General features: G+C 48.0%; 1 protein-coding gene across 1 annotated transcript in view; it reads left to right on the forward strand.

Moving 5' to 3' along the window:
• The first annotated feature begins 4,082 nt into the window (after nucleotides 1–4,082).
• Nucleotides 4,083–24,408, forward strand: part of LOC142585190 (aquaporin AQPAe.a-like) — a 140,821-nt gene continuing 120,495 nt past the window's right edge. Inside the window, exon 1 of the mRNA XM_075695751.1 lies at nucleotides 4,083–4,864. Coding sequence (XP_075551866.1) covers nucleotides 4,425–4,864 — 440 coding nt within the window. The 5' untranslated portion in view covers nucleotides 4,083–4,424. The remainder of the gene's footprint in view (nucleotides 4,865–24,408) is intronic.

Here is a 24,408-nt window from a genome sequence, read left to right on the forward strand (position 1 = left end):
CCTATTGGCCACGTTCCGTAAACCATGGGATAATCTATGTACATAGAGCACCACAGCAAACCTTTTTTCCTCTTTTGTGCCTTGTAACACTGGTATAGTTTATCAGATTCCTCTCAAGTGCGGGAAGACTTACATTAGACAGAGCGGCAGGTGCATTAATATTAGACTAAAAGAACACAAACATTCACTTAACAACCCTAATGCTTCACATCAAGTGTCACATTGTTTCAGTTGCGGTTGTAAACCTTTCTTTGAAGACACTAAAATTCTTTCGAGACACAACTGCCAAACCACACGGGAAATAATCGAGGCATTCCACATTAAAAGATTAGGAGAGACTTGCGTTAGCCATGCATCTTTGTCTCTGTTAGAATGCGAATTTCAGTATCTTCACAACACGTCTGTTAATCTGAAGTAGTGTCTTCTTATTGTTTCCTTTTTTGACTTCCATACTTTCTGATATGTTTGACTGATGTCTTCATACCGTGTCATGTACTTATGCTGCGGTTTTTGCACTCACCTATATATATATATATACGTGTGTGTGTGTGTGTGTGTGTGTGTGTTTGTGTGTGTGTGCGTGTGCGTTTGTGTGTGTGTGCGTGTGCGTGCGTGTGTGTGTGTGTGTGTGTGTGTGTGTGTGTGTGTGTGTGTGTGTGTGTGTGTGTGTGTGTGTGTGTGTGTGTGTGTGTGTGTGTGTGTGTGTGTGTGTGTGTGTGTGTGTGTGTGTGTGTGTGTGTGTGTGTGTGTGTGTTCTTCGTTTCAATAAGAATTTAGTTGAGAGTTAGCGCTCGTCCTGTCTGCTTCTAGTCTGTGTCCGTGTCACCTCGCGCTACAATCCAGGATCATGTTACCGCACCAAATCGCCCAACTTTCCATCCTTTTGCATCAGAAACCCTATCCCCTGGCGTGTTGTAAAGAGTGCCACTGTTTCCACCAATGCCGTGTGCGGCACGAAGGTGGATGTGCTATTGGTTACAATGATTTGAAATCACATGTGTGATTGGCTAGTTTTCGACTCCTTTGCGCAGCTGAGGGCTTGAAAAGTCATGTTTGGTTGTGTGGAGAGGGCGGAGCTTCGTGCTTGGACTCGGACACACGCCTCGGCTTTTGAATAAAGCGTCACATTATCGGACAACGGCTCTTCCTTCCCGCTGCCACCGTGCACTCAAATCATCGAGAGGCGCCTACTTCGGACCTTAAACACCTTCCCTCCTTAACTAGTGTTGAAGCTACCAGAGGACAAAGGGAAAGGAAATTAACTCTATGCGTTTGACGTCATTTGCAGCGAGTTATTTTTTCGGCCCTTCTACAGCCATGTCACATCGACCAGGAGGAACTCATTGTGCATACCATCCGAAATGCATCGTTAAGATTACCATGTGACATGGCGCTCTTTGGCCATAACTGGCCCTTGCACCATAACACACCACACACACATATAGTCATCATCGTCAGCTCGCACGGCGTATCCACTTGGAACGAATTCTTTAAGCACCAGTTCCGAGATATTAATTTTAAATGTGCCCGACGAAATGCATTGGCGTTCCGGTTACTTTTTTAAGAAAACGCTGTTTTATGTGTCGAAGCACAAAAGTAACTGGACTAAACATCAGAAAAAAAGAACAGCAACAAAAAAAAGAAGACGTGAGTGGGTATAGTCCAGATACGCAGTGCTCCTGCCTTCCCGATGAGAAAACACGATAAAGCTCCGCAACATTTGCGGGGAACCACCGGCATCTCCTGTATCCGAGCGCCTGCCGTTTGCATTCATCATTCATAGCAGCAAGTCTGTATGCCGGAAACGCAAGACAAAAAAAAAAATTAAAAAGAGGAGCGCGAGCCAGAGCCCCGACGTCGCGATGTCGAGATAAAGAAATGTTCTCCTATGCGGCGAATTCACATTCACAGCGAAGAAGAAGACGCTCTCCAGTGGCGTTGCGGCTGCTTCCGAGCGGGCTTGAAATATTAACGAAACCCATACGAAAGGGGCTTGACGAAGAAGAGCGAGGGAACTTATTTACAAAGAAACGTTAAAAAAAGAAAAAAAAATCACACTGTGCACTCTCGGCAGCGCAGCACAACATTGATCTCTCTTCCCGCTTCGCGAGTTAAGAGATAGCGCGGGGTGCCTCCCCTAGCTTTATCGCTTTTGACACTGCTTCTCGCCGGCTCTGCGATGGTCGCCAGACTCGCGTTTGTGTATGTAACCGCGAGTATGGTCGCGATAACCCAACGCGCGCACGCGCTTGCAGTCAAGCACACTCTGAAGCGCGGCATGCGATCAACATCGCTTTCTGTTGTTTTCTTTATTTTCTTTCTCGTAACATCGCGTTCGAAGTTCCGAAGCGTGAGACCGACCAACATCGTATTGGAGGGCGCCAAGGGAGGAGCGTTGGTAGACGCGCCATTGGAAAACGAAAGCTGTGCCGCAAAGAAAAAGGTGAAACAGGATACGTCGAACGACGCTTCTGGTAAAGAGAAAAAATAAAGAAAAGTAAAACGCAAATATTGAGACGGCGAGATTGAGAGCGATTGAGAGATGGGCGGTGTACGGAAGCGAACGTGTTTCTTTCGAAGCTTCCAGGGGAAAAAAAAAAGAAAAGGAAGGGGTCTGTCTTTTTGTGTGCAACCACGGAACGGGGCCCCTAATTTGCATACTTGTGGCCGCGGAGGCCTGGAACAACTCGGAGGTTACGACCGCCTTGGGGGCTTTGTGCAGGAGAGAAGCTCACGCCGCCTGGTTTACGAGTACCGTTATCCTTTATGCGTGTTCGTTGCTTTACGTCCTTATTGTATTAGATTTTCTTCTTTCCCTGTTTTTTTTTTTTGTGTGTGTGCGATGGAAGTGCGTAGTGACGATGAGCGCAAGTGCAAGAAACGGACGTTCACGTTCTTGCTGAAGGGTGAAGTGGCTAGAGGGTTCCTAAAGCGCACCACTGAAACTCCCCAAAGAGCAAGTGCCGGTAAAGTTAAGAGCACGCAAGGATTCGCGTTTAGAAACACATATATCTGATGGAGCGAGAAAGCCGTTTCAGTGGTCTCCCAATAAGACAGACGGCGTGCATACTAGTAGAAACAGGAGATTCTCGTGAACCGAACAATTTCAGTACTTCAAAACGCAAATAAATAAATAAATAAATAAATAAATAAATAAATAAATAAATAAATAAATAATCTGTGGCTGCATTGAGCCGTGGCCGTAGCCGAGCAAGTGTGAAAGCACTGCAACAAATTGCACACTTGTAGGCCACGTGTCTCCTGATGAGCACAGGTTTCAGTTACATGGATATAGACCTACCCTGGCTGAGTGAACTCCGTCATACATGAGCAATTCCGCTCGCATCGACAAACGTACTGCCGAGCTGTGCCTCTGACTCCGAGCGAGAGGCCAAATTTCGCTCTAATTGCGTCATGCGCGATGCGAGAGCAGTGCACGGCAGTGCATGCGACGCATGCATGATTGTCCTATTCTCTACGCAACGATAGCAAACGGTATACGTACCACTTTCTGCTGAATTAGTAAAAAAAGAATATTTCATTAGATTTATCGCACTATAAACGAACGACGTGCACATGGAACATCAGATAGACGATCTACTGAGACAGTATTCTGTACAGGAACACTAACACGTATACCAGGTTCTTAGCGCCTACTTTTGGAAGTGCACCTGCGGTGCCTCCGTTTCAAGAGTCAGGCACAAGTTTTAAAAAAATAATCGGCCCTTGCAGCGATGAGCAGTGCGTTTGACGGTTCTATTTGTTCTATCGTCCGAGCTGCTCCATCGGCAGTTGGTGCACGTTTCGGTGCCCAGCAGTTTATTAAACATCCGCATGGTATCGCACCGGGGCCGCATTGGCCGCACTTCCTATTCGGCAAACCGGACCGGGCCGGGCCGAGCCCCGACATCGACGCAGACGCAAAAGAAACTTCTAATCGCGCCGGAAATCGAGCCTCCCCCCCCCCCCCCCCCTTCCCGACTCTGCCAACGAGCACGCGCGCGAACAGGCGCGAGCGCGGCGCCACGTTCCATCTTGCATCCCCGCCTCCACCCCCCTCCTCCTCTTTCAGGAGGCGCGTCGAACAAGGCCGGCGTGCGCGGCACTCACTCTGCGCCCGTAACGCCGGGTTGCACGTCACAGCGCTCCACAAGACCGCTCCTCGTCCCTCGCCGGCCAACGATGAGTTCGACCGGTCCCGCGCGGTCCGCAACCGGCGTTGTCGTCTGCTCCGCGATCTGCAGACGCGCCTGACCGCCGCTCCTGCCAGTGATGGGCTCTCGGATAACGGCGCCACGCGCGAAGATCGCGGTTGCGGCGACGAAGATGGGCAGTGGCGGGACCGCGATCCTTTGAAAAGTTCCCGAAACAACAACAACAAAAAGAAAAGTGTGTTCGGTGCCTGTTTCGAGCCGCGGGCCGAGATGGCGGCCAACACCGCGGCCGTCAGCCTGGAGTCGCTGTTCCTCCAGCTGCTGGGCCGTCTGGACTCGGCGGGCCGCTGCCCGTCTTCCTCGACGTCGACATGCCGGCGTCGCTCGCTTCGCGCCGAGATCCGCAGCCTGGAGCTGTGGCGCGCCGTGATCGGCGAGTGCCTGGCCACCTTCTTCTATGTGTTCCTCGTGTGCGGCGCGCACGTGTCCTGGCCGGGCTACGCCGAGCCCTCGGTGCTGGGCATCGCCCTGACGGCCGGCGCGGCGGCCGCGACGCTGGTGCAGTGCTACGGCCACATATCGGGCGCGCACATGAACCCCGCCGTGACGCTGGCCACGTTCGCCACGCGAAAAGTGAGCCCGCTCCGGACGCTCCTGTACGTGACGGCCCAGTGCGGAGGAGCTATCGCGGGAGCTGCGCTTCTGTACGGGTGAGTTGTCTCGTTTGTGGGAGCCGAGTGGACGCGACAACGGCCACTCGCGTCCCTCCTTGTGTTGTTGGCACTCGAGAGTAAACACTTTGACGGGTGACAGAACTACAAAGATCTTTGAAGTGATTCGGTTGATTAGAGTTATCCAGACGGCTCTGAACAAAGCTAGCTACTTTTTCGGTAGCGAATGCGTTCGGATTGGCAGCGCAAAGTTGAAGACAAACACAGTCAAAGAAAGAAAGGGAGAGGGAAAAAAAAAAGAACAGACCAGAAGAGCGCTGAGCATCAAGTTTCGCTTCTTTTTTTTTCTCTTCTTTGTGCATGTCTGCAATCTTGCGCTGCAAATATGAGTTCAAGCCCTATAGCAACCAAATAAATAGCCCACCTCGCCGCCTTGATGGATGAATTCAGTAACGCAAACACGCACCCTTTCATACATCGAGCACCGGCTGACAGCGAATCGGCGATATTTGGAAGGATAATGATCCGCATCTGGAAAGTCTCCCTGCGTTACTGTTGTCACCGGCGACGATAGAGTCTCGCGATTCATTTTCAGGGAATAGCCGTTAGTGGTGCAGGCCGAGGCATCTCTCCTTTATGCCTCACTCACTTTCTGTCACTGAATAGCCGATATTCTAGAGGTTATGCCTATTCCCTCCGTTGTAACCCTTTCAACGTGAGACGCACTTCACTCCGAAGCAACAGGAACACCTTATGTCAAAGAAATTGCATGAAGATTGCACCTCCTTCTTTTTTTTCTCCTGGACGTTAATTGCACTCGTACACGGCATGATTAGCGCACGTTTAGACTTTCGGGTTGGTGATTTGGCGTCGTTTTCAGGCGTGTTAAACAATCTCCAAACGTTTCGACTGTTACGCGTAGAAAACCAGCGGTTTATTTCTGTAAGGCGGCCTGACGGCTCTATGCAAAGGCTACTGCGGGGAATGTCTTCTGCTCCTGGTTTCAACTTTGGACATCATATCTCTAAAGTCCCTTCTCTCTCTCTCTCTCTGGTCCTCGTAGCGGATGAACATATGCCCATATAAGAATGAGCTGTTATCAACGCATTCAATGTCAGCACCTGGCAAGCGTGGTTGTATATCTTTCTATAAATTTCTCGGAGCTGTAGAGCAGAAACTCTTGAGTATAGTCGAGAAAGTCAATGTTGCCATGTATTCTAATTGAGCGACGGGCGAGTAAATTCATTCAACAATGTTTAAACGTCAACTAAGAATAGATTGCGAAACATAACGAACCACAAAGCACACGGCCTCTCTGCAGAGATGAATAAGGAAAGGAAAGAGAGTGGGGGGGGAGGGGAGGAGGATACGAACTACCCAGCACGGAGGAAAGAGAATGATAAATTGAGTATTACATTGCCTTCAGGGGATTGTGGCAAAGAACTACTTACGGCGCATTCCAGTGTGACCGCGTGGTATGCCATTTACAAACGATCCTTTTAAATCAAGCTGGCGAAAATTTACTCGGATCAGCCGTCTCACAAAGTTCCTCCTCGCGATAGACCTGCTCGTTCTTAGCACTCGCAGCGTCCGGCGGGCTGGACTTGCACTGTGTTAACCCGAACGAAGTGAAATGTATCAAAACAAGCTAGTTTATTTGCCCAACGTGGTGAAAATACTGAATTAGGGGCGCTTCGCCTCACTCTGATTTTATCTTAATTCGATGCCAAATTGATTGTTAGTTCAGGCCACCACGCAGTATTTATACGCTAGAAACAGCCCCTTCTCAAACTAGAGAAAATATTTCAGCGAACTGGTTGTGTGTGTATATATATACATGTAGGAACTGCAGTTACTTTAGGCCCTTCTGCTCAATGATGGTGTGGCACGGGTTTTGTCAGATTGTCGCGCTTGTCGTACGTGAAGCGCAGAGCGGCGATAAATCGTGGCGATAAGAGAAGGCGACTCGAGTCGGCGCTAATAGGAGTGTGTTCAGCTGTTTCTCGAGTAGCTGTAGCGAGGAGCCCTGCGATAAGATCTGGCTGTAATCGGAATCCTTCGCCGCGGTCGTACACGACACAGACCGGTTGGCGGCCGAGCGACGGCTCCTTCGTGAGTCGAATGCGCCCGCCCACACATGAGGTGCTTTTCTTTTTTTTTCGGCGAGCTGGCGAAAACTTTTCCTCAATGCCGGCGCACAGTTTGCTGTCCGGAACGTTGACTTCAAGAAGGCCCCTGACAAATATATGAACTCGTACTAGTGAACTACGCTTCTGCAATAGCAAAGGCGGCACGTGACAGGAACATTGGAGGACGCTTAAGCTTCGCCTTCAAGAGTGGAACGCGACAGCGTTCCCGTCGACCCGCCAAGGGGTGTAAGACAATGGGCTACGGCGCAGCGACTACGCGCCCCGCATCGGACGCGGTGAGCGTCGAGCAACGCAGCGTTCGGCGCGACAACGAAATGTGCGCCTGAGCAAGCGACGCACGCCTGAGCCTTAGAAACAGCTCGTTTCTAAGGCAACACCGCGTTCACTAGAGGCGCTTTTGTACCACTTTGAAGCATCGGACTCGTGGCTCAGTGGTAACGTCTCACACTCCGGAGACCCTGGTTCGATTCCCACCCAGCCCAGATTGGAAGTTGCTTTTTATTTATGAAATGCCTGCCCTGATTTATCGCTCACGGCCAACGCCGCGGACGCCGACGACACCGGCTTTTCTGCGACACGAGCTCCTTAACGCTATCGCGTTAATACTAGGTATAAACCAGAAGAGATGCGACTAGGGAGAACGGGTGGCGACACCACTGTGAAGATCTCGCACTAGCTCGCCGTGAAGTCACAAATTTCTGCATTTTGTGTTCGCGCCTGGTTATAGCTGTTTAGTGACAAACAAGGGCTACATTCGGTTCTGAAGCAACCAAGTACTCGACTTAGCAAGTGTCGAGAGCTTTTCTCTCCGCCGAAACGGCCAAAATACGGCGGAATACATCCCTGGTGTCGCAGTGACGTCACTGTTTCCGCACGAAATAATAAACATGTACATTAATAAAGGGATAGAAAAAAAATCGGGGGAAGGGTGTGTTCGGCCTTTACTTTTCCTCAGTAATTATCCGCTTGTTTCCGCCAATTTAATACAAATTGAGTTTTTAAATTATATTTTACCAGTGGTTATAATGAGTCAGTGTTTTTCGTTAGTGTCCCTATAATGTATATGTTTAGTGCTTCGGCTTTCCTAAATAGTGAAATGTTGCTTATGCTGTTTTGCATGTGGGAAACTACGGTGGCGAAGTTATCCTATACCAAGCTTTAACTTCGAGTACTCCCAGTTCGCCATACCGGCAGTGTTCCGTTTCGCGTATTGCCACACCCACTTTGTATTATCCTTCCACTGTGCATAGTTTCGAATCGGCACTTTGGAAGAGGGTTGTGTAATAGGCATAAGAGTTAATAGCGAGGTACGTATTAAGAACATCGTAGAGTGCTACCATTGCGGCGACCAAAGTACGCATAGAAATAAAACGCGACTGCATTGAATCAGAGACTAACTCTAAATACCAGATATGCATGAGAGTGAAATATAACCGATTGCCATTTGTTCTTTGTCACATGGAAGAGAGCATAGAATCTGCGGCGCTGAAGGAACTGTCGTCGTACTGCCAATGAGCCCATGCGGCGTAAAAATTATGTGAAAGTAACACATACCCACGGTGGTAATTGTTTCTTGTAGCAAAAGCCCTCAGAAACGTGAATCATATTAGAAACTTGAAAAATTACGACTGGAACATAGCCGGTAAAGAGAGAGAGAGAAAAAAAATACCATTGCTCTCAAGGTTTGCGTGTGACAATGCAAATGAAGGTGTAAGTAACGCTGCAACGCACCGAGGTATGACATCAAAGCGCACTTTTCAAAGGAATCCCAATGCTGGTAAAATAAAGAACGGCTTTTAGACGGGCTCAGCAACGCAACGCGTTCTCCCTGCGCATCAAAAGACTTGCATACGTTGCTTCTTCTCCGGCCGTTCTAACTCCCGCTTCGTGCTCGGCATCAGACTTTTTGCATCTCGTGTACCGTCATCATATATCCTCGGGGAGTTCATTCAATCATAAGAAGACTTCAGTTGATTGAAGCCTGAGCGGAGCCACAGCCGACGCATCGAATTTTACACAAAGTCCTTCTGTGCTCTGCTTTACGCCCGTCTTTTTTTTTCTTTTTTTTTTGAAATTGCATGAACAAGGCCGTGGCGATACAGAGTCGAACAAGGGAAACGCGCGCCCTGCGAACCAACCACGAAGTAAAATTTATTCTCCGGGGAGCTTTGGGAGGAGAGGCAACATCTTTCCGCAAGCAGCGCGCCGGGTAATTTCCCCTGGGGGCTTCGTGAAAAGTTTCGAAAAAAAAAGAAATAACAACAACAACAACAACAACAAATGAACGAGTTCGAGCAGCCCTCTCCGCGGCGCAGAACGGTGATTCTCCCTTGAAGACAACAGAATGGGGGGAGGAAACTTGGCGGTGGTGGACCGTGGGTGTACCGGCTAGAGCAACACACAGCAAGGTGTTTTTTTTTTTTTTCGTTTTACAGTTGGTGCGTGCGTGTTTTATTCCAGAACCCTAGATTCTGATGCCCGGCTTCGCCGGGAATACAAAGTTCTCTCGCAATCTGAACCGCGTGCTTCTTCTTTCTGTGGACGCTGCTGAAGACATGTTAGGCCTCCCAGAATCCACCGCAGTCCGCACCGATCTGCAAATAGAGCAAAGAATGAAAGGCAGCGTTCTCCGTAGCGGATGTATACACGAGGCTCGAACTTGACAAATTGGAAATGCAACGTTACTGCCGCGGGCTGAAACCTTTTTTTCTTTGTTGATTTTTTTTCATATACAGCCGAATGGTCGACAGGTTGTTTGTTCTCCTCCAGCAAATTATACTACCAAAGCTTGTTCAGTCCCAATTGGAATGGCGGACAGGGCCAGTTGTATAACACATGTGGCATAGAAGGGACTTTTAATAGACCTCTAATGTATTACTTCTAATGTATGACTACCCGTCACACGCACATGGAGGCTCTCCCTGCGGACAGTATTAAGGCCCTTAAATTGCTGGCCTTTTACAGAAGGGAAGATCATGGGACAGTGGCTTGGGGCGTCTACGAAGTGTGAAGCCGCAACAGCGCTGCTGCATTTATTGAGATGCACTAATTTGTAAACCACCGCATGCGATGAACTGAACGCCGAATGCGTATGTGTGTGCAGGTTGTGTAGTTCACTTCTCTCCTTCTCATTTTTCACTTCTCTTTTCCCAGCGCAGGGTAGCCAACTGGGCTCAGCGTGGGTAACCCCCCTCCCCTGCCTTTCTCTTTTCCTCCTCTCTCTATCCCTCACTCTCATAAATGATGATCACAATGGAATGTCTAAAAAGCTCGCGAGAATGGAGCCCCGTATAGACGCTTCACTTGGACCTTGTAAGAAGTTTGTGCTTAAGCTGTGAATGCTTATGATGCGTTATTTAAATTCATCTTGCTTTTTGGGGGGATATGATTGCGTATGCTGGCTTTACACCAGCACCGGCAAAGCACGCGAACTGAGTAATTATTCAGCAGCAGAGACTAAATATACTCGCATACGCGTGCCGAAATCGAATGCCTAACAATATAGCGATGTACTATACTGCAGGTTTCTGTTTCGCGGCAACACCTGCTGTTTTTGTCAAAATTTTCGAAGCCACTCTGTGATTGACAGAAATCGCCATGCGAGGTCTTGTCGCTGCAGATTGCTGTAACGTATCGTCAAACTCGTTAACTGGAAAAGCAGTGTCCGCTTCGATACATAAGCGCTGCGGCGAATTCAGTTGACTACAGTGTTCCGCTGGAAAAGCGCAATGTGTCGGGTTTCATTCCCGTTTGCGACGGCCTCATTCTGACCGAATGCAGAATGCAAAGGCATTCCCGCGCCTGAGCGCACGTTAAAGAACGCGGACTGGCCGAATAAGTCAAAGGGTGTCGTCGCGGTGTCTGTAATAGTGTAGGTGTCACCATTTTAATCTCGTTCCAACTTGAAAGATTCGATTGGCTATGTAAAACGACAATGCTGCTGTATTACGGAAACAAATGACTAACGCTATAAAGAAGCGTGGTTATTGTCACGATAAAGTTTAGTTACGTCGTTAAACGACCGTTGAAGTTCCGCAGCTGCGCTCGGAAACGACCGGTCGAATGTGCCGCTATAGTTTATCTTATCTCTTGAAATTTGCCATCACTTTACTGCCTCATCCTCTCTCTCTCGCCAGCGCAGGGTAGCAAATCGGACCTTCCCATGTGATTAGCCTCCCTGCCTTTCCCCTTTCTTCCGTCTCTTCCTTGAGAAAACGGGGGGAAGGCGGGAGATGGAAATTCAAGACGATGAGCAAGACGAGAACAAGGTGAAAGCAGGAGCCAACGTTTCGACAAGTGGAACGCTCATAGGTCGCCTTGAAGAAGACAAGTCCACTTGTCGAAACGTTGGCTGCTGCTTCTACCTTGTTCTCGCTTTGCTTATCTCTTGAGGTTTGACGTGCAAAAAACCACGATCTGATTATGAGGCACGCCGCAGAGGGGGACTTCGGAATAATTTGGGCCAGCTGGGGTTCTTTAACGTGCACCTGAGGCTAAGTACACGGGTGTTTTCACATTTCGCCCCCATCGAAACGCGGCCGCCGTTGGTGGGATTCGATCCCGCGTCCTCGTGCTTAGCAGCCCAATACCATAGCCACTAAGCAAACACGGCGGTTGCCGCTACAGGATCCAGCTATAAGTGAACAAAAAATGCAATCGTTTTCCTCCTATCTAAATGGAGCGGTATTACGTATAGTTGAACCTCTTATATTCTTTAATAGGGGTGTGCGAACAGTAATTACGAGACATCAGTGAATAAGAACCTCTTATATTCATTAATGGGGATGTGCGAATAGTAATTACGAGACATCAGTGAATACGAATCGGAATAGTGCCAGATGCGAATCGAATCACATATCGGATACTTTTCGAATAGATTTCGAGTTACGAGCATCCCTTCTCACCACAGATTTTCCAATCGTAGTATATCAACAACTCTAGTAAGTTTCTCTTGTTAGACTGCGCGTTACGAAGCGTCAGTTATTAAAGAAACACAAATGGAGCATTAAAAGCAGACAGGCAGTTCATTCGCACAATCAGGACTTATTGGCGAGGACAAATCATAGCTGTTTCTGCCTCAGTAGCCTCGCCCCCCGAGCGGCATAGAGCGTACACCATGCACTACGTAAATTTTCCTGTTTCATGCCTATACCGTATGCCCGCTTGGATGGAATTCGTTGCACATCTGGCGATTTCAAATATTCCCAAGGCAACTCTGAAAATATTCGCACTTACGAATAGTGACTTCGGTTCGGATGCCGAATCGAATTGGCCGTTGTTCGACTCCACTTGTTATTTGACAGAGAGAGAGAGAGTGAAACTTTGTAGGATTAGAGAAATATCGCAGGGTCCTTGAGCGGGCCTGTAGTGTGGGTGGAGTCCTCATCCACCCCTCTCTCTACCCCTCATCTGGCTGTAAAATTTGCTCCGCAATCGAAGCCAATCCTAATCGCACCATGGGGAGAGGGCTGTTCTTTGAATCACCCCGTTCCCTCCGTAAAATAATAGGCAGCGAGGAGGCGGCATTGTGTAGCTCCAGGCCCGATATCCAGGCGGCCATCCTTGGGTGGGCTGAGAGGGTTGCGAGGGACTACCATGCATAGCACCCTCGCCCCTCTATTCCCCTGCCCCATTTCTTCAAAAGGAATCAACAAAGTTTTCACCACCTCAGTCCGGGACCCCATAGCTACGGCCATCCGGCGCGCTTTCCTGATCATGCAGATCGAGCTATAGTATGCCGGGAGTTCGAGAGTCTCATATGTTCGCAAAACTCTAATTTATATTTTTTTTACTTTTTAAATACACATTAAAATGATTATGCGGGACTGCGTTCTAGTGGAGTCGAAATGAAGCGTTGCTTAAAAAAAAATAAAGAAGGAAAACCGCTATGTTTCGCATTAAAACTAAGATCGCTCTCACTCGAAACATTCATTTTGATTAGCGTCGACTAAGTCACAGAAAGGAAGAGCAGAGACAAGAAACAAATGGCTTTCACGTTTAATCATTAAGATTCCCGCTTTTAATTGCTTAATGCGCGGGTTGGAAGCGCACCTTTTTTTTTTCGCTCCGCTTCTGGCTGCTGCTGCTGCTTCGCGCGCTCTTCTCCATTAAAGGTTATTGGCGGGAAACGCTCGTGGGCTACGTACGAGCGCGCGCTGAATGGCGAGTTACGCGTTCGGTGAACGAACACAGGGCGCGCCATTAAGGAGCGCGCGGAAATAAATTTAAAAAAAACCGCGGAAAGCGCCGCCATCGTCGAGCCTGTCTCTCTTTCAGCGCTCGCTCGCGCCGCGGTGAATCGGTCCCGCGCGCGTATCGCAGCCACGCGAAGAGAAGGCGACGAGCGGGAGCTCGTTGTTCGCGTTAACGTGCAAGATGGACGCCCCGGCTCGATGGCGGCAATTATAGACGCCGCGCCGGAGGAGTCCCTGCTCTGCGCGAGCCGTGCCTTTGTAGATGCTGCGTGTTGCCACGGCGCGACGCGCTGCGTGCCCGCAGGAGTGATCGGTTTAAATGACCGCGCCGCTTGGAACGCGCTTCGCGTTCCCGCCGGACGCTCGATCGGCCGGGCCCTGTCGGGGTAATTAAATTCTTTCAATCGCGGCGGCATTATTTGCCTTCCTCCCCTTTCGCGCGCGGCTTCCGTCCCCGCCGCTTTTACGGCGGAAGGGTACCGGCGATGCGACGGCGACTCTCGCCGCGTATGCGTGTTACGCGCGACGCAGGTCGCTGCATACATACATACATACATACATACATACATACATACATACATACATACATACATACATACATACATACATACATACATACATACATACATACATACATTAATTGTGTGCCTGTCATTTATTGCACGCTGCAAGCTTTTTGAGCCATGCGAAATGAGTCATGCATCAGGCGCCCTTATATGCAGAAAGACATTTTCGCGATCGGAAAAATCTGGAGGGTGAGCACAGGCGCTCACACTTTCCGGAAAAAAAAAAAACGAAACTTGTAGGACTTGTCGACGACTGCGGGCATCAGGTAGACTTCGTTGCCTTTTCTCTGGACTTTCGTTCTGTGTGTGTATGCGTGTATGTGGATGTGTGTGCCGGTAATGTGTTTTCCCGATCGTTGTGTGTATCACACATCTCACCCAACGGGCGACGGTAGCATGTAATGCTCTCAGGCAGACGGCTCCAACTTTTATCAAAGATAGCATTTCTCTCCATCTCCTTCTGCGAATTCGTCATTCTGACCGTATGCACAGTATGTAAAGTATGCACGGACTGTTACAGATGTAATTCGCAAGTCTCTTTCCTTTGCTCTAACCGTGTCAACTGCCACACGCATCATTGCCTGTCGGAAGATACGCTACTGAAGGACAAGGCGGGGCCAACTCTCGTAGTCAGACATGTCACTGTGCGAACAGCTAAAAAGCGGTCATGCTGTAAGCAAAAAGATAGAAAACGATTTCCCTTCGTGTACTCGCCTTCTCGATGATTTGACAGTCGTTACTCTTAAGTTTTCTTTCCTCCGAGGAGGCGGCAGTAAAAAGGACGATGAAAGTGCGCAATGGGCTCCCAGCTCCGAATCGCAAACGGAAAGGCAGGAGAGCGTGTGATCGCTTTCCACACATCGCGTCCGCAAGCGCTCGTGCGTAAACAGCCGCAAGTCTTGGTAAGCGGCGAAGATAATCTATTCTTATATCGGGTATTTTTCTCTTTCTTCTTTTCTAACTATCCTCGAAGCTCCTTCTTTCTTTCGCGGCATTCCGCTGCTCCACGAAAATTCTTTTCGAATTAGATTCGCCTATATATAAGACCATATTTTGACCTTTTTTTTTTTTTAAGGACTCCGTTGGGCCCACGTTTCACTCCTTCGTTCACCGAGAGCGTTGCTTACTGCGAGGCCGCTTTTGAAGTGCGCTCGATCCGGGATGCCTTTCTTCGGAAACTGTCTGAATGCAGAAGATGCGTTCATTCTTTGGTTTCTTTCATTACACAGTGTGCTTGTTATCGCCTCCGTATTGACATATGAGATATTGTGGATGAGGCGTCAAATGACGTTGTATATTCTGGAAACCTGACTACTATATGAAAGCGTATATAGCGTATAGGATAAACAGGCTGTCTGCCCTCAGGGACAACCTGTAAAATTCAGAGGAAAGAGAGATGGAATTTTCCCATCGGTTGCTTTGAATCAGGGACACGGGACGCTTATACAGTGGTCATGGTTTAACATAGTGATATTGCAGAAGAAAACGAGGGTTTCAACCGAGTCCATGCGCCAACTGCAAGTTATGATCTCATTTGCAGGTTTTTTGGGTGTGAGCCTGGCCCCGGTGGCTGGAACATGTATAGGAAACATATGACTCAGTCGGATCTGATGGTGAATTCTAACTGACTGCCGTCTTACCGTTAGTATAGTATGAAATTATGGGCTTGCAGTAACTTGACAAGCTGTGAACCACTGCTCTCTTTTTTTTTTTATTGCGCCTAAGCCCACCAGTGTCGTAGACTTCTGGGGAAGTTTCATGAAAACAGTCGAGCAAAACCTGGCGAAATCCGGAAATTTGAAAATGCCAACGTAGTAGGCACCCTGATATATAGCGCTCTCCTAAGATAGCTGGAAGAGAGCGGTTGTCTGTTTCCTCTTTCCGTTTCCCGTTGATCGATTGTTTTGTTGCTGTTCTTCTGTCTAATTTGATCTGTCCACGCATCAACTGTGCAAACTTGTAATAAAAGTGCCACTACCACGCCATTTCCAAAAAAAAAGTTTAAGAAGATTTCGTAACGTTTTCGTGGAGACAGTGAACGTATTGAGTGTCTCAGAACGGTGTTGGCGTATAATTTTTGTTCAACGTCGTCAAACTTGGCGTATGAAGAGGAAAAGTGCACCACACCCGACTTTAACACGAAGTTACAAATGAGAACCATATGGTTTTCCCAGAAATAAGGCTTCATACATAGTCGAAGAAAAATTCCACCTTGTCCGGTGAACCCGGCCTTGGAATTTTTTGTGAATTGTAAATCTTTCTTTGTGAGTCAACCGTACGGATTTCCTTTCCGTGCCACAGTCGGGCTGCGTGACAGTGTTTATTTTCGTGAACCTTCCTCCTTGCAGGCTTCCGCGGAACTTATTTGCCATAAATGTGATGCGTGTACATGCTGATATGTATACATTTCTCACGTATACTGGTCTTCACTCGTGTTTATTGACTGCGCTGTGTACACATGGCTCTCACGCGTATTTTATGTGCTTTGGGCTATCTGAAATATTCAGTGTGGCGCCGCGCTTAACTGGAAGGTATAGGTTATGCATAATTACGGTTTGTTTCGATTCCTTCGGTGTTTTCTTTCGCGCCTTTGTTTACATTTGTTTTAATGCTTCTTAGTGGCGGCTGGAAGTTACAAATCTTTGTTCACAAAGGAGTGGCCGTTTGAGCGAAGCACGATAAACGGGAGGGAAAAAGAGGAAAGGAAATAATAAAAAGAACACATACAACACAATGTACTGTGGTATCGCCGACCTTTCGATGGCTTAACATTCCTGGTTTGCAGTAGTCGATAAACAACAACAACAACTACGACGTAAATCTGTACAGTTTGTTAGTTTTGAAGGCGCTTACTAAACGAGAACAATCGTTCGATAACACACACACACACACACACACACACACACAGAGAGAGAGAGAGGGAGAGAGAGAGAGAGCGTAGAAGTTACCGCTGCTACCCGAGAAGACCTGTGATAGCACGCGACCGACCACGATACGACATTTGCATAACGCCGAAGGGAAGCAGGAACGCACTTAACAAGGCCAAACGATCGCATGACGGCGCGGCGCCGCCGAATAAAAGTGACACCGCCGGCGAGAACGGGCAAGACCAAGTGTTTCCATTCGAGACAAGTGGCCAAGAATGCCAACGCAGAAGTCGCATGCGCAAAGCGTTAGGCTGCGAACGCGGCAAGATGTTATGCAAATGTAACCGCGACAAGCTCGGCGCGGGGCCCGAGGGAAGGACGAAGACTGCAGGGCTGCCAGTGGCGGCTGGGGGGCGAACGCGCTCGCTGCAGCACGTTTCGCCGTGCGTTCCAGTGTGCGAGTACGGAGGCGGGTGTTGAAACGCCGAGGTGCGTACCTGAGGCCTTGTGCTGCAGCACGGCCGGCATAAGCAGGCGAGGGGCTTCCTCGGTAGCGATTTTGTGGCCCTCTGTATCTATTTCTGCGTAGTTTCTACACTCGTTGCTTCCTGAAGGAAGAAGGCGGTTACCTGTCGTTAATATTTTCTGTCTTTCCTCATCGTTGCTAAGCTTCTTCTTCTCCTGAAGCGCCTGCGGAAATCGACGGTTGAGCCAACGTGTCAGAGCCAGAAAAGCAGGAAACACGAACAAAAAAAAAAAAAAAAAAAGACCTCCGGGACCGATGCCGTATCTTTTGATCTCGATCGCTTCTGCCCGCATCGACGGCGAGGTTTCTTCGCCCAGGTTTCGAGTTTCCGTGATTACGCGAATGTAAGCAGCTCGGCTCGAAAACTTGGAAGTTCAGATTCTTTTTTCCTTTTTTTCCCCCGATGTAAGGTGGTCCTTCAGCCTCCAGCCATGCACCATGACCCCTTCCTTCTGCATGCTCGCCTATCTGTGCATTTGTATACATTGCGCGAATAAAATTAGGGCAATGAAAATGACGGGGACCGTTGGAACATCGAGAAAAGTAATGTTGTATTTCGTCACCAACCACGTCGTGGTCGTTAGGTAAGCTCACTGACGGCGTCAGCAGGTATTCATCACTTGACTGCTTACACTTTTGTTCCTCATACAGTGTGCTGTCTTCGATTCTGTTAGTTGCTTTTTGGAAACACCAGTTACGAAAAAGCTATAAGAGAGAGAGAGAGAGATGGAAGAGGAAAGGTAGGGATGTTAACCAGATATTAGTGTCCTGTTTGCTACCCTACACTAGAGTTCGGAGATAGGGCTTAGAAAGAGGACAGAATGGAAAGGGTTTAAAAATTTCACGCACGGAGACAAACAGAAAGGTTACAAAATGATACCAGCAGGAATGCCCTTCTACGCGCCCGCTATACAGCTTGACACAGGCCAGTCAGTTTGGATCGCGTACTTTTTCAGTCAGCAGCCGTTACTGTATAGGGAGGCATACTCACTATTAAATGTAACTCACTGTTAGTAAAGCAACGCCTGCATCCTATGTACACAATCACTGAACCGCGCCTTTACACTGCAGGCTTCTCGAACCATATCGATCAAAACCGACGCCCCAGTTTCGTCTTCAACATGTCCCCAGAAAAAATTTGAAAAATGTCATGTATTCGAATAAATACGGTACGTGGACACGCACGTCGGCGGTGCGATGGCGTGCAAATGCGTTTTATCTGCAACAGTGTTTTTTTCCCTCCTCATCTAGTTTTTTTTCCCTCTTTATTTATTTATCTATTCCTCGTATCGTCGTTTCGTTTTTATTTCTCCGCTCCATCGCTTCAGAGTCCTTCGACGGCGAGATTACAGCGCATCTGGCTCCGGGTCCTTAAATATTTAAGCTGCATTGCGTAGCAGCGCCCGGTTTCCTGCTCCCATACCGGATAGTGTGAACTGCTGTGTGAAACAGCGCTCTAGAATGCGCGTGATTTGTCAAAAGAGCACCTCGTATTTTTTCTTTTTTTTTTTTATGCAAGCGTCGGTTCTCAAAGGATACAAATATACCGGTGTCGTTTCTTCTGCCATGACACTGGCTACCATGGACAGTTTTAATATTACTTGTTGACTTGTATATCGGAAAAGTCGTGGCCCGCAACTTTACACCGTTGGCTTCTTATAGATCCCGCGAACAAATATGCAAAATCTTTACGTAGTGCGAAACACGTTCTATTGAAACCATTCGCTTTCGGTATGCATGTTATGCTTGTCCGTTCGGTGTGTGCCAGAATAGAACGCATTTCTTGCGACTTGAGCTTGCAGAAACTTGGGAGGTTTCTATACGTTACTCTGGATATGGAGTGAGCCAGTAGGGAGCGTTAGGAATAGGGGAGGCCGGAGTCAGCGGGCGTTGTCGGCAACTGCGCACAAAAAAGCTCGAGCCGAGACCGAGCTCCGCGCGTGCGCAGTGCTGCTACTGCGAAGTATTCCGGATTTATTTAGGACGCAAGCACATACGTCATACGCGCTTTGTGCTCGTGCTCGCATCGCTGCACCGCGCTGCCAGCTTCTGAAGAGTTCAGCGGTAACATTTCGGAATAAGGACGTTTATCATGACGTTCGTGGCATAATTACAACAATGTAGCGTAGAAACATACATATATTGGTTGAGTATAATCAGACTGTACCGGGGCCCGTGGTTATTAATATAATAGAGACGTGCAAAAATACAAGCAGCGAAAGAAACCGGTGGCGTCGCGTCGCGCTTTCGCGCGCGCGCGCGCGCGTGTGTGCGTGCGTGCGTGCGTGCGTGCGTGCGTGTTTGTGTGTGTGTGTGTGTGTGTGTTTGTGTGTGTGTGTGTGTGTGTGTGTGTGTGTGTGTGTGTGTGTGTGTGTGTGTGTGTGTGTGTGTGTGTGTGTGTGTGTGTGTGCGTGCGCGTTTGTGTGTGCGTCAGGCATACGGACGGACAGATGGGCGGACAGGTGAACGAACGGATAATATTTAAGGACTGACATGTAGCTCTCAAAACCTGCCTAACTCGGATCAGATTTCCCCGCCCGGTATGTTAACTCTGTAAGGAACCCACGTTCGGCCACAAATACATCGAACGAGCACCCATTTCTTATTTTGTTTCGTCGTTATTTGCAGAATGAATGTGTGCTTGTAATGTTCAAGCGGGCTTGCCGAATACTTTTGTAGGGCGCATTTCGCCGTTCATTCATTTTTTTTTATCATTACCATTTTCACGGCACGGTGCTAGCCACACCACTTGGTAAAGGTATTTCTCGTCTACTTAATACAATGTGTACTCGAACCCTTTTTTGCGATTAAAAGGTTGGTACAATGTGAAATGAGCATAGATTTAGAAAACGTTTCACCATTACGTTTTTATTTTATCTTTATTTCACCTTTTGTAGGACAAATCCTGGGGGTTTCTTGGCGGATAATTCTTTAGAACACATGGTGAGACTTTCGAAAAATACTAAAATGAGAAAGTACTAAAAAATGCTCTTTAAGCATATATCGCGTGAGAACCTAGAAAATGAGTACAACAAAATCGCGAGCTAGGGATTCAGATGTCCTGTACAACATTTCCTGTTTACTTTTCCTATTTTGAATAAACTTCTATATTTTATTCTAATCTAAGGCTTGCTATACCGTGAAGAATTATGCTGATTTCATTCAGCATTGCTCTTAGTTTATTGAACTTAACTACAGTCCAGCGCAGGTCTCCCGCACAGGAAATATCAAATTTAGATAGCGCTGTTAAAAAAGAAACACCCGCGAAGCTTTGTCCTGTAATTTGTTCACGCAAAGCAGTATATCGTCAAAGTAAGCGGAGATATCTTTTAACCGCAAATTATTCGGCTACACCCTAAGCCTCGGATATTTATAATGACCGACAAAGCCGTTAAAAGCAAAAAGGAAGGTGCACCAGGAAGCGCATTCAGGAAGCGCGTTAGAAAGCTTCATTCCCACACAGACATTATGCAAATCATTCTGAAAAGAAAAATGAACTCTTTCTTTCGTTTCCTGCAATTGTGCCCCCTGCGCCTGCGGTCGATTGTTGAATGAACGTAGCGAGCAGGAAACTAGTAGTGATGACAATGGCTTGGCAGCACTGCATAGTTCTTGTTTTCCATACGTTGCGTCTTTCCTGTACACGTTTATATTAAAGAAGGAAGATGCGCTGCAAATGATTGAATGCAGAAGTTTGTGTTTTCGCTGCACTCATCCATTGCCCGTCTCCAGAAGCTGTAAAAATAATGATAGGCGCCCTATCGCAGGCTATTTTGAAAGTGCGGTTTTCGTTAGCATTACCATTGCCAAGGCTTCCAAGGCTTGCAGCAGTTCATGGACGCTTCGAGCAAATAAATTAATTGAATTGCGAGATTAATTTATTTCTCAAGCAATTTTTGCAAATAAATGGCTCAGCAAGCGGTAGAGAGCTACTTGATTGTTGTAGTGACAATTTCACCTCGCGTTCTCGTTTATTTTTATACAACACTATAACGCTGTGAAGACTACAGTAAAGTATAGTAAATAATATCAAATGTTCATGTACAATGAACAGGCAATATAGAAAATGCATATGCGTTACAGAACGCAAAGAAGAGGAAGGTGTCGGAGAGCGTACGTAATTCCGGCATCAAAATGTCGTTTGTACAGCGGTCGTGTCGTCTAGCGAGAAAGAAAAAAAAAAGTGAAATCAGCGAAAGATCCATTTCTGTCCAAACAGATAAGTGGCGCACGCTTTTCCTTAAGGGCGCTCTTCTACGTGTAATTTCCGGGGTGATAAAGGAAATATATGAAAGCGCCAACTTCAGTAGAATAGTAGCCTCCGAATTAGCCAAGCCTACAACGACCTCTCATTCCTTCTAAAAACAAAAAAGAAGAAACTCGATGGCTGTGGTGACTCCAATGAGGCCTTCCTTGTGACCGGAAACAAAAGACAAGCTACAGCGGGAAACTGCTTGCCTCGGCTCTTCAGAGAATGGCAAGAAGTGAAGAGCCAATGTCTGAACTCTAGGGAACGTAGGAGAGAGAGAGATAGATAACAAGAGTGAGAGATCCATTGAGAGAGAAAACGAGAGATATATATAGAACTAGATGGAGCGTGAGAAAGAGAGAAAGCGAGACTGAGGAGGGAGAGGGTGTGTCTCTTAGAGGGAGAGAGAAAAAGAGAGAGAGAGAGAAGTCAGTGAGAAAGCGCGAAAGGAAATACGAGAGAAAACAGTGCTGTCCGCAATCAGACGGTAGCTTCGGACGATATCACGTCTTTTTCTCCATTCCTCTTGGGAGCTACTGCTTGCCCCCTCTTTCTTTTTTTTCCCACTTGGTTTCGCTAAAACCGGGCCAGTTCGGCGAAACTACCCCTTTCGTGCTCGGAACGAAGAAGCCGAGGGAAATGTGTGTGATATGAAGAAAGGACGGCTTCAGTTACATTCCCACCCGCTTCCCTCGAGGTCTCGCTGCATGATTTGACACGGCGACAATTATTTATTTTAGCGATAGGAGGCACGGTGTTGTCTTTATTTTTGTGTGGGTCTGCGTTACGCAAAAGCGTGGTTCTATTTTCATCGCACGCTTCCTGCATCGTTCAGAAAAACCATTCCATCAGTGACAGCGACTCGCTCTATAGCGCGCGATCCGCTTTTTCTATTCGTGCACGCCATAAAGGAGAAAGAAATGCGAATAAAACGTGTGCGTGCGTGCGCGTGCGCGTGCGTGTGTGCTCTGTTTCCTCGTGCTTTATCATTCACCTTGTTATTAGAGATGCCTTTTTAAAAATTTATTTTTCGGCCTGAAAATCAAATCACCCTCGTCTGGATCCCAGCACACGCCGGCGTTGTCCACCCGCACCTCACCAACCTCAACGAGGTTACACACTCCGTAGCACGAGGAACTAATCAACCGTGCCGGAGACGGTGCAGGTGCACCCGCAGGACGCGACCGCCTTACAAGATACAACGGCCTTGTGAAGTCATTTTACCTCGCAAGAAGAACCTTCCCCACCCCTCACCGCAAGTTAAACAGGGCACAGGCAACCACCTTTCGCCTGTTACAGACGAATACATACCCCTCCCTCACACGCTATCAGGCCGTACACCCCGACATCTACCAGACGTGCAAGGTCTGTAAAACTGAATCAGCAACACTCCCCCACATGCTATGGGAGTGAAAACATCAATACCCAGACCTCAATCCCGTGACCCTCTCGTCGAGATGGCACACCGCCCTGCGCAGCTCCCATCTCGGCGACCAACTCTGGGCGACCCAGCAGGCCTACGAAGCGGCGAAGAGGCAAGACTTCGGCGTCCCATCGTGGGAGGCCTAAGCCCAGCCGACTGAACTGCTGATGCTCATTAAAGTTCACTCTCTCTCTCTCTCTCTCTCTCTCTCTCTCTCTCTCTCTCTCTCTCTCTCTCTCTCCCTTGCCGAATCCAACCGCCGACTTCCGAACAACGACGAAAACTGACGAAAGAGCCAAAGAAAACTATTCCCTATTTTTATTTTTTTAATTTTCACGTGCTCTGCAGCAGATTTGTTCCTCTTAACCGGAGATCGTGCTATACGTATTAGAAAGGAGGCTTTTGAGGAGCAGTGTGCATAAATTCTGGACATATCTTTGATGTTACAACCGCAAAGCGCGTCGTAAATCTGGGACTTGCGGGGGCCTCATATGTCGGTTATCTCGACGCGAAGGCGCTCCAGAAATGCTCTGCCGCTGACCGCTCGCCTATACACGCGAGCCGTTCGGCTGGAGTGTGGCCATTCCCGTCGAAAGACGTTCGCGTTCCTTCAAGTGTTGACCCGGCGATTCTCCCGACTCCTAAAAATAAATAAAGAAAGAAGCGCCGCTGGCTCTCCACTTCGCTGCAGGCTTTACCACTTTGTTGTCGTCTCTTGGCGTAGTGCGTATGCATTCAATTTAGTTGTCTTTTTTTTGTTTTTCTGCATTGGTTTCGCCTCGCCTTGAAGCGCGCACAATGAGTGCGCCAGGCAAACTGTAGACCGGCGAGCCCGTGTGAGTGGTCGGGGACCTCTTGGGCGTCGCGCATTACAGGCTACCGCCGTCACACGCACATGCACGCGGACGTCAAATCCGCCTTGCGATGACCGATGTTTGCGCTTCGAATTAGCTCCGGTATGCGCGCTGTCAGTGTTTCTACGTATATATATATATATATATATATATATATATATATATATATATATATATATATATATATATATATATATATATATATATATATTCGAGGGTCCCCCTTCTATGTTCCGCGCTCGCTCAAGCACCCTGCGTGGCAGAGTCCCACGGTCATCGAGGTCATCCATGGCGTCGCCCGATGGACAAGAGTGGCAGCGGCGCAGAATTTTCGGCGGCGCGAGATTACACATTCCGCGAGAGAACAAAAGAAAGAAGGAACGAGGGAAAGTTTAATGTAAACAGCAGATACTTGCCTAAATGAATGCCCACCGTGCCTAAAAACAAGGATTGTGGGATTTAACCTCCCGACACTGCGCAGTGAATTATGAGAGACGCCGCAGTGGAGCACTACGTCACAGCCATTTAGCCATAGCCTCCGTATTCGCACCCCTACATATACTTTTATCGTGTGGACAAGCAATACGGTTATATTGCAATTCGAGTGCGACCGTGACCGGCTTTATGTTCTAAAGCGTAACGTAGACAATCTTTTCGAACTTTTGGCAGCGCTCCGCTGATTTTCAAGGATGCAAGTTCATTGTATATACAACTCCTATCGTGCGCTTAAATTATAGCAATGTTTTCTGAATAA

The sequence above is a fragment of the Dermacentor variabilis genome, chromosome 6 (assembly GCF_050947875.1).
Source record: "Dermacentor variabilis isolate Ectoservices chromosome 6, ASM5094787v1, whole genome shotgun sequence".
NCBI lineage: Eukaryota > Metazoa > Arthropoda > Arachnida > Ixodida > Ixodidae > Dermacentor > Dermacentor variabilis.